General features: G+C 38.4%; 1 protein-coding gene across 6 annotated transcripts in view; it reads right to left on the bottom strand.

Annotated features, from left to right (window-relative positions):
- Window positions 1-14,977, bottom strand: part of KNDC1 (kinase non-catalytic C-lobe domain containing 1) — a 65,942-nt gene extending 50,965 nt beyond the window's left edge. For 3 of the 6 annotated variants that reach the window (XR_010832924.1, XM_048060554.2, XM_067000766.1), the window contains exons 1-3: window positions 14,183-14,977; window positions 9,511-9,709; window positions 6,703-6,761 (exon numbers count right to left, since the gene is read on the bottom strand). Coding sequence is in view for 3 of the 6 variants with exons in the window: in XM_048060554.2 (XP_047916511.2) it covers window positions 6,703-6,761; window positions 9,511-9,709; window positions 14,183-14,284 (360 nt within the window). In the remaining 3 variants the exon portion in view is untranslated. The remainder of the gene's footprint in view (window positions 1-6,702; window positions 6,762-9,510; window positions 9,710-14,182) is intronic. The other 3 variants (XR_010832925.1, XR_007161998.2, XM_013184294.3) reach the window with 1 other exon arrangement.
- Between the last annotated feature and the right edge of the window lie 1,954 nt (window positions 14,978-16,931).

Raw genomic sequence — 16,931 nt, 5'->3', positions numbered from 1 at the left:
TTTTATCATAATCCTGAAGGCTCTGCTAACTAAATCTAAAGCAGCCTAATGAGATAACTATGACCATTCAACTCATAGTGAAGACTGAAGTAGTCTCAAAATTTCATCTGGACATCATGAAACCATCTCTTCTGCCATCTAATTCTAAATCAACCAGTTTTTGAACTTTTCAGAAAGAAGGTATTTATGAATGTTCTCATACCCTGGTGAAATGACATATATACAAATGGTTAAAAATTTTATATTCCCTGGAACAATGACAAATATTTAGTCTCCAGACACTAGCAATTATCATGGATCTTTGTTTATGACCCAAATAACCATGTAAAACAGACATAAAATTCATGTGAGACATATTTGGACATCAAGTAATGACAAGGAATATTTTTGGAGGTCTTGTTGCCTTTAAGGACTCAGGCTTATATTTCAAAAGGATTATAAAAGTGTGCTAAAGAGTAAATTATGGAAATACGTGGTAAGTGCAATAGAAAGTTAAGTTATTGCTGATAGTAACGCCATTATAATGAGGTCTCCCCCTGAGCCTTCTCTTATAGATAGATTAGCTTTAATAATGCCCACTTATAAGAACCTAATAAAGTAAAGAAGAAACAAAGTACTGCTCATTTTCATTGAGCATCTATACACTCCATTATTTTTCTTCTGAGGGCATTTTTCTGCCTATGAGACAGACTTCTACTGATGAAAATAAAAGTCTAAAAAGTTGCATTTCAGATTTAGAGACAATAGGCTCAAAAAGCCTGTTAGAAAAGACCGATACGACAATTTTGCAAGCTCAACTTCAAAACTAACCAACAAGCTGTATGTTTTTTTGGGGTAATCAAGTTATACATTTTAAGGGATTCTATGTATAACACCAACAAAAAAAGACAGCTGTCAAGACAAAAATCCTGTTGGTCTCATATTCCTTCCTTTGGTTAGCTCTTTGTGTAAAGCAACTAAAGGGTAATATTTGTTCATCACAAAGTTCCTGACTTTTCCTCAACTGGGCCAATGATGCAAAAGCAAGAGAAGGAAGATTTCATTTCCTCTTCTATAGCACAGCAGAAGCCCAGGTAACCAAATGAAAGTAATTTAATTTTTGTCACCGAAGGAAAAGACAGCTTTAAATAACATTCAGAAAAGAGAATGGTTTAGACTACAGGAGGAGAAGAGTTACCATTTGCTGATGAGAAGCCTTTCTGCTGTTACGAAGAATTAGTCTCCAAAGGAGGCTACATGAGACTAAAGGAAGTAGAACGCAATAAAAAGTGCACAAGCTGTTTCAAAAGACTTATTTCCCCATCAGATAAAAACAAAACCAAAATACCCTCCAAAAGAATAGGTAAAAAGTCTTTTTTTTTTCTCCCCTCCCAGAGCTAAAGAAAGAACAGAACAGTAGTGATAATCTCATAGCATTCAAAGCCACTGCTTTAAAAGGCCAGGGAAGTGGCAAAAGCAAGACTTCCTTTATACCTTCTGCTGTTCTGATTTGTTGGAAAGAATGCTTTATAATTTAGAGAAGGACCAACAGCTGAGACCTGAGCAGTAATGATCGGCTATTGAGAAATACTACAGTACCAAACTGTCAGCTCAGTTTTCTTTAGTAGGACCGACATATATATCCTGAACCTTAATTTATCTACTCCCTAGACCAGGAGGTTTCATTTGGCATTTCAACCATGCGTTTATATGCTTATAAGAATACTTATACAGTAGATAATCTAACTGCCTTTTCACATTTCATAGGAATAAGACATCAAACTTAACTATTTATTTTTCAAAACCAAAACAAAATACTTAGCTTATCTTTCCTATTTGAATTAGTTATACCAGTTTGCATATAATTGTCTTTTGTTTAGTTTAAAGGTTGTTGAAACACTCGAAGGGTGGGTTTTTTTTTTTTTTTTTTGACTAAATCACCTATAATCCACTGAGAACTGCAAGCAACAGCTGTCAGATTCTAGCAAAGAGACTGGCAGTGTTCAGCCTTTTCTAGTTCTGATTCTCTCCCAGCTGCCCAGCTGAGAGATCAGCATGCCCCATTTTTGCTATGATAGCAGAAAGCAACAAGTTCTAGATGAGAAAACAGAACTGTGAACTTCACTTTCTTGCCATTCTCTATCCCATATTTTCCCCTTCCCTCTTCAAGGCAGTATTCAACTCCATATTATTTTGTCAGTTCTTTCATCCCTGAAAAACTTTAATCCTTCTGCACACTGACTTTTCAGAACTACTGTATTTTATCACCTCTAAATAATAGAAGAAGTCATTAAACAGGAGCATTATCCAGTCTGCTTTAGACATAAAAAAAGACAGATGATTGAAAATTCACTGATTTCTGATAGAGGTTCACTAGAACAAGCAAAATTGAATAGCCATATTATTAAAAAGATTATAAATGCAAGTTCACACATGGCAGGCATTAGTCCTTCATCTCACTGAAAGCTCATGTCTTAGAAATGTGGGGTTCTGCATCAATGAACCTCTGTGTCAGACTCAATGGCAGTTTTGTGATACAGACAAATAGCTATTTGAAACTGGTTTGAGACAGCCGATGTTTTTAACCTGAGGCAAACTTCTATTGTAGTGATAGTGATGGAACTAAGGCTATTAATGAACTCACTGATATTTAACTATTCCTGTTGTGCCTTCCATTGGTCAAACTTCACAAGTCTAGCACTGTACTGCCCAGGGCAACAACAACAAAAAAAAAGAACCATTTTCATTACAAAACGTTTGATTAAAAAAAAAGCTTTTTTATTTAGAAATCAAGACTCAGTATTAGTTTATACTGAAGCTGAATCATTTGCTAAGCATAGAGTATTGCCAATTTCAAAAGAAACCTCAAATAAGTATTTTTGCATCTCAGTCTCTTCGTGCTTTTCTAAAAAAAAAAAAAGCTCATTTTATACTGCTCTCTACAGCAACACACTAGTAGAGCATTACGTAATGTGAGGCTAGCCCTTTATACTCAGATGTTTATTTCTAGCTGACTTAGCTCAAGGTTCAGTGAAAACAAAAAAAGTGGTCAGTATTTGCTATAGCAAATCAGAGGAGAAGCAGAAAACAGATCTTTCCATCTTTGTAGTCAAATAACAGCTTCAGTTACCAAAACATTTTTGCCAAACCCAACCACATTGCATACCTGCATATGCATTAGTAATAAAAATGAAAAAGATACTAAAATGTACTGTAGAAAAGTCTACCTCTTCTTGGAGTTACAGTATGGATTGTAACTCTAAAGTTTATCTCCTAGGAAATGAAGAAACATTTATCTAGTTTGTCCTTCTATTTCCCTCCCTCTTTGCATCATCAACCCTTAACAGCACAGTTACTGGGGCACAACTTTAGTAGCAACAGTATGTAAGGTTATAGCACAGTTAGAGGAAAAGAATTAAAATGAACTTCTTAACATCATTCTCTCTAAACAGGTATTTCTGGTGTCAGGTATAGAATAGACAAGTCCTTGAAGAGCTAGTTTTTACCTTCCTACTATTAATGGTAACTGAAGTTGGTGTTATTATTCCCCCTTGACAAACAGAGAGCAGGTCAGGAAAAGAATGCAAATCTAAAACAAACCATGTGAAATTAATCGCCTTTCAGTCCTGTGCATTGGCCTTTGCACCAAGCTTTAGATCTCTTGCTATTCAAAATTCTCACAAGAAACTGAAATTTTTAATTGTGTTGTTTCAGGCACTAGGACAGCAATGCATTTCAATTTGTTTCCTGTGTGTGCTTATGAGTACCAGCTAAGTTTAGTAACTAATTAGACTGGAGTCACAATTCCATTAGAGGTCTGGATCAGTAATTCACAAAGGAGGAAACAAAACATCTCTTGTTGAAAAAACTGTAGCTTTATTTAAAAGATTTTTTTTTTAAGAGTTTGAAGAGGAAGAAGTCATCCAGTAGCTATACAAACCTCATTGTACACTTCCATTTTTAATCCACAAAATAGGTCATGCTCAAATCAAGTAAAACCTCTGGCTGACAAGTATTTTAAATCTGCTGAGCTTTTGACACCAGAGTAACAGCTATCAAAGACCACAATGAAAATAATTAGTAGTTCCAATACTCATTTCTTCTCTTTATATTGAAATTGAACAGTTTCAATATAAACACTATTTTCCATTGGTCTCAACAAAGCATACCAAACAGCTGCAGAAACGATCCTTCAACAAAGTACAACTAAGCAAGGTCATTACCAAGGAAGGAGTTAGCAGTAACACAAAAGATTTCATGCCTCTATAAAAAGTCTAGCTTATTGGCATAGTACAAAGAATCTTATAATACCAAGAAAGCACAAGTGCCCAGAGTTTCCTCAGAGAGGTGCATTTAGACATCAGTAGTATTCCACTATTGCATAATAGAAGGTTACAGCTAGGGGTGAGGGTATAGGCAAAAGTATCAATGCCTTTGAAAAAACAGAAGAACTTGAAGTATTAGTAGCAAGAAAAAAATAACTTGGAAAGACTACGATATTTTATAATATTGTAGAACTGGTGACAAGGATTAACCTACTGCAGGTCTTAGAAGCTGCAAAAGCAAGTTGAGGTCAATGTGGATCCCTGACAAAAACTGATCAAGTGCTTATATGTTTAAAAGTGAACCAAAATCTACAAGCAGCAATAGGTAAAGCTTTGAAACTTCCATGAATGTTCAGAATCCCCCAGCTGTCTGACAAGAGGCACCCAAATTCCAGAGTAAAACAATACACCTCCTGCCTCAAAGAGAAAAGCACTGGCTTTTCAGTCTTGTGCATTGCACTAGCTTGGTCAATGGGAAACAGCTGGGGCAACAGGACAGTTCTGTAGCACTGGTCTTCTGCTTTGCAAGGCTCCCCAACTTGCTAGGTAAAGAAATACAGCAAGTGGACAGAAATCAGTGTACCCAGCCCTCATCCCATTTCACAACAGACAGGAACAAGGTTGTCACTGCTCCTCTTCCATTTAAGTACATACCTTCATGTACTTTCATCAACCTTTGCAAAGAAAGTAAGAGTCAATGTTCAGAGACACTCCTGACTCAAACTGCCCTCCTTAACTGTGTAATTGTTGTTTGTGCTGTGCTTGATATTAGGATTCACTGAGGCTTAACAGGCTTGTAAGAACTGCCATAAGAGAAAATTTTAAAAATAAAAAATGAACCCGTATGCAGATGAGTTTTGCCCAAGAGGAATACAGTGGCCTTGTATATCAGACAGAACTAAAGTTTCAGGTCTTTTTGTATTCCTACAGTCTTCCCAAATTCCCATTTCACTTTGTCCTTAGTCTTAGAATCTATTTCAGTGCATCTATTTGCTCTGTGCATTATCAGAGTTCAGCAACTCCTAGATGCAGAGAAAGGGGGGAAAAAATTGCGAGTTTTGCAGAGGAGTAAATAACTCCACAAATCTTTTAAGTATCTTTGTCTCAAGTCTTAGAGACTTGTTGAGAGACAAGGCATGGAGAACATATTTTCCCCAGAAGCTTTTAACTGCAGCTTCAGTACAACAAAAACAAAGAAACAAAGAAATAGTCACCTTTGGGTCACTTTAGAACTTGCTTTCCTCAATCACATCTGAATATAAAGACTACTGCATTTTCTATGTTTACATATAACGCTGGTTCCCTCCTAAAAACCCTCCCTGACCAACTCCCCAGCCCCAGACAACTCAAGAAAAAAACAAAAGAAAATACAACCACAACAAAACAAAATACACCAGCTTGGGAATGGGGCAGGAAATTGAGTGCAAAAAAAAGAAATCAAATTCAAAATTCAATAATTGACCTATATAACTACATTAATAAAAGCACAGCAACAGGAAAAATGTCACATCCCTAAACTTCAAAGACTTTGCTACTTCATATTCTATGATACTATTTCTCCTCTCCCTTGCCTTATCATTCTCATCATACTTGCAGTACTACACAATTCCAAGGTTCACTTACCCTTTTTCCCCTTAGGCAATACACAGGATTATAAAAATGACTATGAAGAAGAAAATTATGAAAAGTAGAAGGTTTTCGTGTTGAACAATGAAGAAGCAGACTAACTTCTATACTTTGAATGACAATAATTCAAATGCTTTAATTAGCAACATGTTCTATCTAAAAACACATGCCAGGAAAAATAATGTATTAAAAAAGCATAGATACTAAGCAAGTAAGCACTCTTGCAGTATGCACTGAGATGGTTGACTTGGGAGGCTAATGAATTAGTATAAACAATTTAAATCTAATTTAATTTAACAATGTAGAGCATTTGTGCATTGCAAAGCAACAGATAGTCATTTGTTTCTTCATTAAATCAAAGATAATATTGCTGATTACCCTTCCATGAATTATTTTACTGAAGAGAATAGCAAATAAATTTTATATTTAATCATAAAAGTTCATGGCTAGTCCCCAAATAGGCAAATGTAACCAGTGAAGGATACCAGTGAACATAATATAAACCAGCTGTGGTTTAAGACAACATGTTATACAGTAATAATAGTCTCTCAGATTTTAACAGTCAGAGAACAAGTGTTTTTACAGAAAATTAATATTTTAAGTTTACTTTTTATTTCTATAAAACACACACCATGTTCCTAAAACAGCACAACTTACTATTCATAATCTTTAAATGTGTTAGGATTGCACATTGAGAATGCCGAGCATTTGGTACTATGGAAATACTAAAGATGATCAAACCCCACTATTTTACAGAAATTTATGAACTTGCCTCAAAAGTGTTACCGGTGATATCAAATTCTGGTGGAACAAAGGCACCCTCTGGATCATCTTTAAAAGGAAAAGGAAATGTATTAGATTAGAAATTAATAGCTGTATATAAAAAAAATACTAATTTAATGATGCAAGTTTTAAGGCACATTCTTATCTGATATGAAAGAAACTGTATGTAGCAGTATTTTGGTTCACTCCTATCCGATCTACAAAGAACTTGTCATTCATGTTTCTAGTACCATAAGTAAAATAAAATGCCGTTTTCAAACTGCCTGTCAGAAGACACTATTTTTCCTACCAAGAAAAAAAGCAGACAACACCCCCAAAGGAATACATTTACCACACCTAACCACTTCTTGCATGTCTTCAGACCTTTATGCTTGGAACAAGTTACCAGCTTGTGTGGCTCAGCTGTGGCTTGCAAGTTTGGTTTGGTTAACAGGACATTTCCATTTGCTAGTTTCTAATGCAGACCTGTGAAATGAGGGTTCAAGCAGCAAAAAGCGATCTGAACAGCTAATTGCCTTCTTTTCTATGGGCCAACTTAGAACCGTGTGTGTGTCTGTGTTAACTGCATTAACAGTTGGACGAAACATCCCCCATTTGTGTGCTGCCTAGCAGAGAACTGAGCTACTACAGCAGTCACTGCTGACTGAAGAGACAGATGGAAGAAACTTCCTAAGAGAAACTGATGTTACATGCATGCTTGGATGCAGCAGCAATGTCCACGCACTGTGTGGACATCACATGAACCCAGTCAAGAACACTAAGGGATTAAAAAAGTGCCTGACTGAAAACAACTGTGTGTCTGTATTTTAGAGGTAAAATGCAAAACTCAGATTGTGAAGACAGTAAACTCGGAAATATGGTAGAGGACTTGTTCTACATATTTATATATTACAGCTACCTTTTCCCCGTTCTTTCCAGAGAACAATTTAAATGCTGTACAACTGTACAGTTTTTAATCACCAGTAAAGCTCTCCGTATTCTTTTAATATAAAGTTTAAAACAGAAATTTTTCTGATTTGAATAGACAAGAAGATATCAGAGCCCTTGGCAGAATGTGCTATTGGATGTTTGTCGCTTTCCTTAGCGCCACAGAAACTGCAGGAAGCAGAACTCTACAAAAGCAGAGGTGACAGGCTGCTCATTTTCTTGTGCTGTCAAGCAAGTCCAGAAGTTATCATTTTCTTCTGGAAAATGAAATGCATAAGCAGCAACTATGAAGAAGCAAAAAAGACAACTTCCAGAAGGGCCTATCTAGCAAACTATAATCATAACAAGATTTGAGGAAAAGGGGAAGAGAAAAACCCAAGGGCATGGGGGAAGATGAGAATAGAATATACACAAATTTTTGCATTCCTCTTTGAACAGAACTAATGAAAAGTAATTAGAGACTAACATGACTTCACAGAACAAAATTTTTGTACGTCATTTGCTTTGCATAGGAATTCTCATAATCTCACATATTTTAAATACTTGAATAGGGCAAATTCCTGGATCAATTGTTTGCCAGCTATTCAATTAAACTAAAACATTTACAAATGAATTGTTTTTTTTTTCCTCCTTTCCATGCTGCAAACAAAAAATCTTAGATTAGGGTGTTTTTCACCCATTAGATTTACCCCCTTCAACAAGTCTTTTTTATGCCCTTATGAATACAAAGCCTACCGCTCCACCAAATTTCAAGTTATGATGAGCTCTTTAAACTAAAGGAAATTAATTCCATGCTACCCTTTTCATATGGAACTAAAAGTTGTCTCAAATATGTTTGAGTAATCTAACTGCAACACAAATACCACAACAATTATGAAAAAAATCTTTATGAACAGTATTTTGTTGTATGCTTACTTGAAATACAATATTTAACTCTAAAGAATGTAACTAATATTCATGTTGCAAAGTTATCTTATCCCTTTTTTCTAAGGTGATCTAGTTTTTTTTACTAAAAGAATAAACATTTAGATTTAAAAATAAGATTAAAGAAAACATAATAAATACCTGAATAGAGTATGTATGGTCTAGAACAGTTCTTCTAAATGCAAGCTGGCATAATTTTAAAAAGACTACAAAATAAGAGCTTTTTTGTTTGTTTCACAACATTCCTACTAGCAGGCTCAAGACAAAGATGTTTGAGATGGGTCATGTGAAATTTGAAAAACAATATGGGCTTTTTTTTGGCTACACTGAAATCAGAAGTCATGTTTGCAGTTAAGCCGTTCCCCCTCTTAATTAATCTCTTACCATACCTGAAGATCTTACATGCTACTGGGTAATGGTATTTAGCACATTAAAATCATTCCTCAGTCACTCACTAACCTTGTTGAATCTAAGATCATAACTTAAAAATATTCCTCATTCAAGAGAATTTTTCCTTTCTAGCAGCAAAGATCACTAAAATTCCCCATCCTCTATGTCCACAACCATCAAGATACACTGAATGTCAGATTGTTCCAGAAGTACAACACAGCCATGAAATGAAAAGAACTGGAAGAGGCAAAACCAAGAATGTGCTTTGCAGAAGTAAAGACATGGGCACACAGATACAGTAACACATAACCAGTGTTCAAAATGGAAATACTGGATACATCTTTTAAAAGAACTGGGAAGAGTCTTCTAATCAAGCTCATAAAAGCCTATCAATCACAAAACTAAGCATATAATTTCATACTATATTAACCTATTTTATTTTTTTTCCTTTATTTTAATTACAAGTCTTAAGAATAAAACATAATGCTTTACAACAGCCTCTCAGAATGAGTTTCCATAGTTTTAAAACAAATTGCCTGGAAACACAAATACTTACCACTGAGTTGTTCCATGAAGCATACATTGCCATTGGTGTTAAAAGCCAGTGTGTCAGGAGTGATGCAGAGTGTCTGGAAGATTGCAGAATGGGCAATGCTCTTCAGAGAATGGCAACACTCCAGGCAGATTGCCCAAATATCTTGCTCGGTAAGACAGCTATCCCGCAGTGACAAAATATCAGCAAGGGACACATTCTCCTGCCAAGACACGAATTCATAAATTACTCCGCATTTCGTGATATTACTTTGCGCATCGTAGATTACATTTGACACAATTGGCTACAAGTAATGTTTCCAGCAACTTCTCAGACTTTCTAGGACACCAATTAACACCCTGAGAACACAAAGCCCATGATGTTGCTCTTACAGTTCGTCTCTAAGAGGCATACTTAACCTGAACAAAGGTATCACAGTATGTTAACATCAAATACGGACTTACTAAGGGAGTTACATAAACACCGCACCAAAGTTAGGGTAACACACCGTTCAGAGGTAAAAGCCGAGAGACTAAATCAAAACATTTTGTTTAACCCATGTCTCCCTTAAGTTCTCCCAAGTGCCCTCGGATAAACTACTTTCAAATTCTCTTCGCAGCAGTTTTCCCTAACAGTGAACAAGTACCCTCTAAACTGGCCTGTCTTAAAAATGATGCTGTTGTGAAGAATAGTGGTGTAGACCGTTTAATAAAGCCTCAAAAGTCAAAATTCCTGTAGGAAAAGTGTTCTTTGACATAAAATATAAACATTTTAGTTGTCCTAGACTTCTCCATTACTCCCAACGTTCTTGTGATCAAAACAGTACACAGACTTAGTTTCTAAATTACTACCTGAAGCTGTACCTCAGCTTCCTTTGACCATTTCATTACAGCAAGGCTATAAAAAGTTCGTTTCAAAAAAAATAAAAAAAATGCAGCTCAAATGTAGCTCTTCTGGTCAAGACATTCAGAAATAATGCTTTGCTAAAGCAGCTGGACATTTTTTGTCCATTTTTAGAATACTAATACATTACCTGTACCTACAGAAGTAAAGTTTCCATGAACTTAGAGGCGTGACAAAAGCATACAAACAACCAAAACGCCAATTCCATCCGTAAAGAAAAATAAGCAAACAGAAAAATGGAAATATCTACAGAAGCTACTTAGTACCAAACCTATACCATTATTAACTATAAGTTATTTCTCATTAATTTATAAATAGTAATTAAGATTAAAGACTATACTTCTGAATGATAAGTATACCTTGAATTGAAGACATAAATGCTCATTACTTAGAACATAGAAAATAAACTCTCTCTTTGTCAGCAAAATAGCGCATGAGATATTTTACAGCTCTGAAATGGAAACTGAGTTGTAGTGGTTTAAAGTTTTAATCCTGGGGAGGAAACTTGAAAAATACAGTTATAACTTAATTTATGTACCTCATTCCTGGACAATATCAATAAAATCTGGATTACCATTTACAGATGGGGAAACAGTTTGTTGGCATGTCTTTTGGAGAATGAAGTACTACATTCATCACATCCTTTAAACAAAAGCCAATCCTTAGTCCAAAATTTTGGGTTTTTAGTCTAAAGTATAATATTTAATATTTACCGGTGGGGTGGGGGTGGGGGGGGGGGAGAGAGGAAACAGCTAAGAAATAAATCATGCTTACTATTATTTGAGAACCTTAACTGCTAGATTCAGTACTGTAATTTTTGCCAGCCTAGAGGTGGATTGATTCACTAATGGCAGTTATTACCACAATGCCTTCAAGCACTAATCACAGACCCTCAACCCTCAGAGTTCAGTCCTACATAACAAGGAACAGCAAAAACCCATGCAGCTCAGGTACGTGAAAAAACAGATCTCATTTTCTCCGTGCTGTGCTCAGAACCTTATGTGCAACACCACCATCAGATTTTGAGGATGGACGAGAAAACTTTGCACATCTTGTTCTATGGGGAACCTCTGTCAAGCATGAAGGCAGCACAGAGGTTCTTATATCTGAAAACATAAACACATGACAAGGAGCTGGACCACAAGTCATAAGTCTTTGAAGCTGATCAAGCTGATAGGATGAGGATAAGCTTGGGACAGGATGACAAACTGCTTATTATAACTTCAGGTAAAAAAAAAAAAATCTGTGATCAAAGCAATGAACCAGTAATTATTTTTAATTTTTAATATTTCTCAGATCATCCAAGCTGGATACCTAGGTGACATGATGGCATTTGCCAAAACTGCAATGAATGTTTCATTAATCAAGATGCAAAAACATGAGTCTCAGCTGTGCATACGGACAAGAAAGGCTTAATTTAGAGATATTATAATAAATACGTAACAACTGCAAACTTTAAGACAGCCTCAATGTCAAGCTGCAGTCACAATCAGGACTTGATAGAATTCCTTTTGAGTCAAGCTTTGAGGTTGGGCTCTAGAGCTGATACGGATCATCAGTAGTGATATCTGTAGTTTAAACATACAAAACCATCTTTGTTTTGGGGTTATTTGGGGAGTAAATGAAAGATGATGATCTCATGTCAAACAAATTTATCTTCCTTCCAGGGAAAGAGAAAGTTAGGTAAAACAAAAAGCAATAAAGAAAGCTGAGCTCATGTTCAATAGCTTTCATCAGCAATAGGTGTATGGGTGAAGATGAGAAAAAAAACAACAAACCAAAAAAAACCAAAGCAAAACAACAAACCAAAAAAACACAACAACAAAAAGGCCATCAACCACTCAAGAAACCTTCCTCCTTCTAAGGAGGAAGGTTTCAGGACATGAAGTTATTTATTTTATGGAAACTGTGTATTTCTCAAATGGCCACACTATCTTGATCTAAAGCTGCTATTGCAGCAAAGCAACACCTTTTTAGAGAATGAGGGATTAAAAATAATGACACATGTATTTGCTTTAAGAGCATAACACAGCACTTTCTGGCAAGCTGGAGCTTCTGGAAAGCCATGACTGCAACATTTTGGTCCACTGAAGATTTACAGGAAAACTAGAGTCTTTGTTACATAGAGACAGAAGCCTTCCTCACTTGTCTCATGATCAGCAAAAGATACCTGAAAAAGCCATTTACTGTATAATAACTAGGAAAAGTTAGCTGTTCAGACAATATTTAAATTACTCGCTTTAGATTTCAGTTTTCCCTTGTATTTTCTTCAAAAAGTATAAAACACGGGTTAGTAGTATATGTAATTAAGCAAAGAAAGGAGGAAGAAAAAAAATAATTGGCCACAGACAGCTTCTTAAAAAAAATTAAAATGAAACATCAAAGAGTTTTAGACCAAGAAAGTCCTGGTAAACAAATATATTTTAAATACACCATTACCCTCTATTTCCTATTCATTTGCTCAGGCAGCATCCAGCTTCACATGTTGGCTGCTGTAAGCCACATACATCAGACACCGGCCTCACCACATAAGGCAACAAGAAGCACAGGCTCCACTCAGTGACTAAGCATCTAAGAAGTAGGTACCTCAGCATTCACAGCTTTCTGGCATCTTTTTGTCAACATAGTTCACACAAACTTCAAAACAATCTATTCCAGAGTCATGGATAATACGGCAAACATCATTCACTACATTCATCAGATTTGAAGAAGGTCATGTTCGTTCTCTCAACAAGAATATTGAAAATATTCCTGTGCCAGGAGTTATTAAACAGAAGGGGCTGGTGGGAATCTATAATCAAAGTATATGTTAAGCAGGTGAGAGAAATGGGCTCAAGTCTTCCTCCTACAGAAGGAAGATTTGACCCTCAGCCTTCTCCCATCCTGAGCAAATACTCAGTATTTGTATTAAAGTATCTAAGCTGATGCATAAAGAGGAGGCCACTGCCACCTGCCTTCTATATTTTGCATGGGCCAGTCTGAGAGGGCCTACTACACTGAGTACTACAGATGATGAAGGAAGAGTACCCATTTAACTAATGAAAATGAACTCTGGATCAAGACTAGAAAAGTCAGTTAATACCAGAAGGGTGAAACTGCTGAGATGCCTTATGGAGGTTGGAAGGGACTTCTCATTTTCAAACACCTCTAAATCCTGATTCAGCTGGGGTTCTTGAAACACCCAATAAGCAAGATTACAAAGGCTGGTCTGGGGAAGAAACAACTCGCATACGGTTCTCCAAACTTTGACTTCAGAGTTTACACAACTTACCATTTCATCCAAACATTCACTGAGGGGTAACACATCATTGTGGAAGCAAGCAGGAGCAAAAAAAGCAAGCGCAAAACCAAACACATCCAGATAAATTTGATTACAGAACCAGGTTTAGCTACAGGTTACTTGGCAAAATAAAGATTTAACATCTTTTTTATTTTAATTTTTTCTCCTGACAAAGGCCTTTTTACACAGAGCAATAAGAAATGGCTCTATGAATATCAACCTGGTGGCCACTGGAAATACTTTTGCCCATATAAAAAATTATCCTTTATTATGTACTATAAGGAAACACTTCACAACTGCAGAGCTATCCCACAGCCACAACAGGAATTACGAGGCACCCCATCCCGGAGGACCATGACTTTGCCGTTGTATGAAGAAGGTGGATGAGGATGGACCAAGCCCAGCTGGGCTCACTGGGCAGGAGGGAGCCGCGATGGGCACAGCAGCACCAAAAGCCGTGTCTGCGGTGCCCCCGGCCCCGCCATGGGGCTGCCCCCACCCTGCCGCACTCACCTCGTCCTCCAGCAGCGTCGGCAGAGGCTCGAAGTCGTAGCAGGTCACCTCCTCCTCCTCCTCCTCATAAAACCCATCCTCCGCAGCGCCCACGGCCTCCATTCCGCCCGGGGAGGGAGCAGAGGCTTCACCTCCTCAGCCCCAGCCGCGCACCCAGAGCACGGCCCCCGCCGTGGCACATCCCCACGCCCGCCTGCGGGCTGCCCCCGGCGGCGACCCCCACGGCGGCGCCGCGCCCGCCCGCCCGCTTTAACCCCTTCTCCTCCCGGCGGGGCCCGGCCGCGGGGCGCCCCCTGCCTCTCCCGGCGGCCTGCTGCCGCCGCCCGCCTAAGCCCTCGGCTGGGGCAGCGCTGCCATAGCAACGCGGCCCGCCGCCGCCTCACTGCGGCGGCTCCCGCCCCTCCTGCGGCGGCGCCCGCCTCGCCCTCCGCCCCGCCGAGGCCCGGGATGACACTGGAGACCGGCCTCCGATGCCAGAGCCCCGTCCTCCGCGGTTGCGGCGAGCTCCCGGAGACAGGGCGGCGGTGTTGCGGCGGGCCCTGAGGGGCGCGCCCGCCGCAGTGCCCGCTGCGGCCGCCCGGGGCGAGCGGGTGCCGGGGCCGGTCCCCGGACGGAGGGCGAGGGGCCGGGGCGACGGCGTTGCCTGGCGGCCGGTGTGTTTACAGCCGGTGTGGCCCTGGAGTTTCCTCGGCCGAGCCGTTTCCTCGCCTCACGGGCGCCTCGGCCGTGCTGAAGGCCCTGCGTGCCCCTCGTGCCTCGCGTCCCCCCCTCACCGGCGGCTAAATAAATGGGATTTTTCAAACTGATCATCGACTTTATTTTCATTAGACCTGACATTTGTTTGCTTTCCACAGGACTTAGAGCACCTACAGTAACTTTATTAATACTCCCTTTGAAATTGAAGCTTCACGATCAAGATTTCCCTCCAAAGTACCCCATGTGCAAGTGCACGTTTTTGTTTCCAGTAACCCCTCTTGTAAACCACAAATGGTATCATGTAAACAGCACATAGCTGGTCCCATTTCTGCGTGGGAAGAGGAATCCAGCAATCTGTAAGACAGGTCTGCATGTGCTCCGTCAACCTATGAGCAGGAGAACCCTTATTTAGCCTTGGCCACACTGTGATCTCGCTTATCCATTGTGACCAGCAAGGCAGACAGGGAGAAGGGACTGTTTTCTTCTGTAATTAAGTTTCACAATTATGGGTACATGGAAAATAACAGTACCATTTTCATTATTCTTGTTTCTTGTATTCCTACAATTTTATGTCAAAATAGAGTATGTTAATGGATAAATCTGTGCACAGTGTATCAAAGCAAGGGTTTTGCATTCTATCTTGTATGTAATACTCTTGAAAAGATTAATACTCTATTAAACTATACATTAACAAACACTGAAGCTAACAAAAATACTTTGATTAACTGTGCCATAAAAGTCATCCTGCAGCAGTTGAAAGATTTCACCCAATTAAATATTAATTGAATACATTCCATGGTTACGGCATGCTACTTAGAAAAAAAAACAAACACAACAACACAACAAACCCAAGTAGATTGGAATCTTCCATGTATACACTGTCTTCTTCTAACATTGAAATAAATTGATGTGGACAAAATGTTTCTTATGATTACAAAAGTCTGTAATGTATATATATATTTAAAATTTAATAACGTGGGCTTTTAATTGTGAACAAATATTAGAGCATGGGAAACAGGAAGTGCCTGTTGCTTCTGAAAATAAGCCCCAATCTGATCCCAGGAACAGCATTATTTTACTTAAAAAAATGTTTCTTAAAACGTATTTCAGCAGCATACTTGTTCATATGTTTTCTTTGGGCTGCGTGATCTACCCAAGAAGAATCCCAGATTCTGGACCCTTGTGGGCTGGGGTCTTAACTGCACTGTAAAGAAAACCACAAGATTTAAGAACTCTCTCCATTGCATAAATTGGGTCTATGATCCACACTCAGCCATAAATACCTCTTACATCAGCACTCCATTGCAATCACCACTTGAGCATTCATAAACATTTCTGTAAAATGATACTTTAAGTCAAACATGGGCGGTGCATGGAAATTCACATCCTGTTTTTTTGAAAAGATCAGTTTTTGTTTTTGTAAAGAAAGAGAAGTTCACCTGCTAAAAGCAATCATTAATTGAGTGGTAGGGCATTGCCCTGTAAGGTTACCAGACTCACGTTCAGACACCTGTCCTGTGTTATTTGGACTTGGGGCTTGAATCCAGGCTTGGGTATTTTTTGCCAGTGTAAGTGACCGACTGTATCCAAGTGATTTGAGATGCTTGTGACTTGTCTCCTGGTTGCCCTGGTTAACTTACTTGCCTTCATATAGACTATTTATACCAAGTGGAATATGTAAAAAGTGGAAAGCAAAATGAAATGACCATAGAGGGAGTGGAACAGACCGTACTCCAGGTGATAAAATATACAGAATTCCTCTGTGAAACAAAAGCTGTATTGACCTCAGCCTTATCACAAGCGCCTTGACAGGCAGGTCAGGACAGTTGCTGGAACTGATACTGTTCGGTAGATTTTTCTAGAAAAGTTGCTACGATAATTCTCGACTCTCATCAGTAGTTCTATTGTTTTTTTTTCCTCCTTGGTCTCATGGTTGAGGCAGCTGTCAGAAAAGTCAGTGTAACTTGTTTGATACATTCATCTAACCAAGTTCTCATACTAGAATATTTTTTCTTATTAACATCTGCAATTAATCATGACCCATGGGAATTGT

Source organism: Anser cygnoides, chromosome 7 (assembly GCF_040182565.1).
Source record: "Anser cygnoides isolate HZ-2024a breed goose chromosome 7, Taihu_goose_T2T_genome, whole genome shotgun sequence".
Taxonomy (NCBI): Eukaryota; Metazoa; Chordata; class Aves; order Anseriformes; family Anatidae; genus Anser; species Anser cygnoides.
The sequence above is the reverse complement of the archived record's forward strand: the minus strand, read 5'-3'. Positions and strand labels throughout refer to the sequence as shown.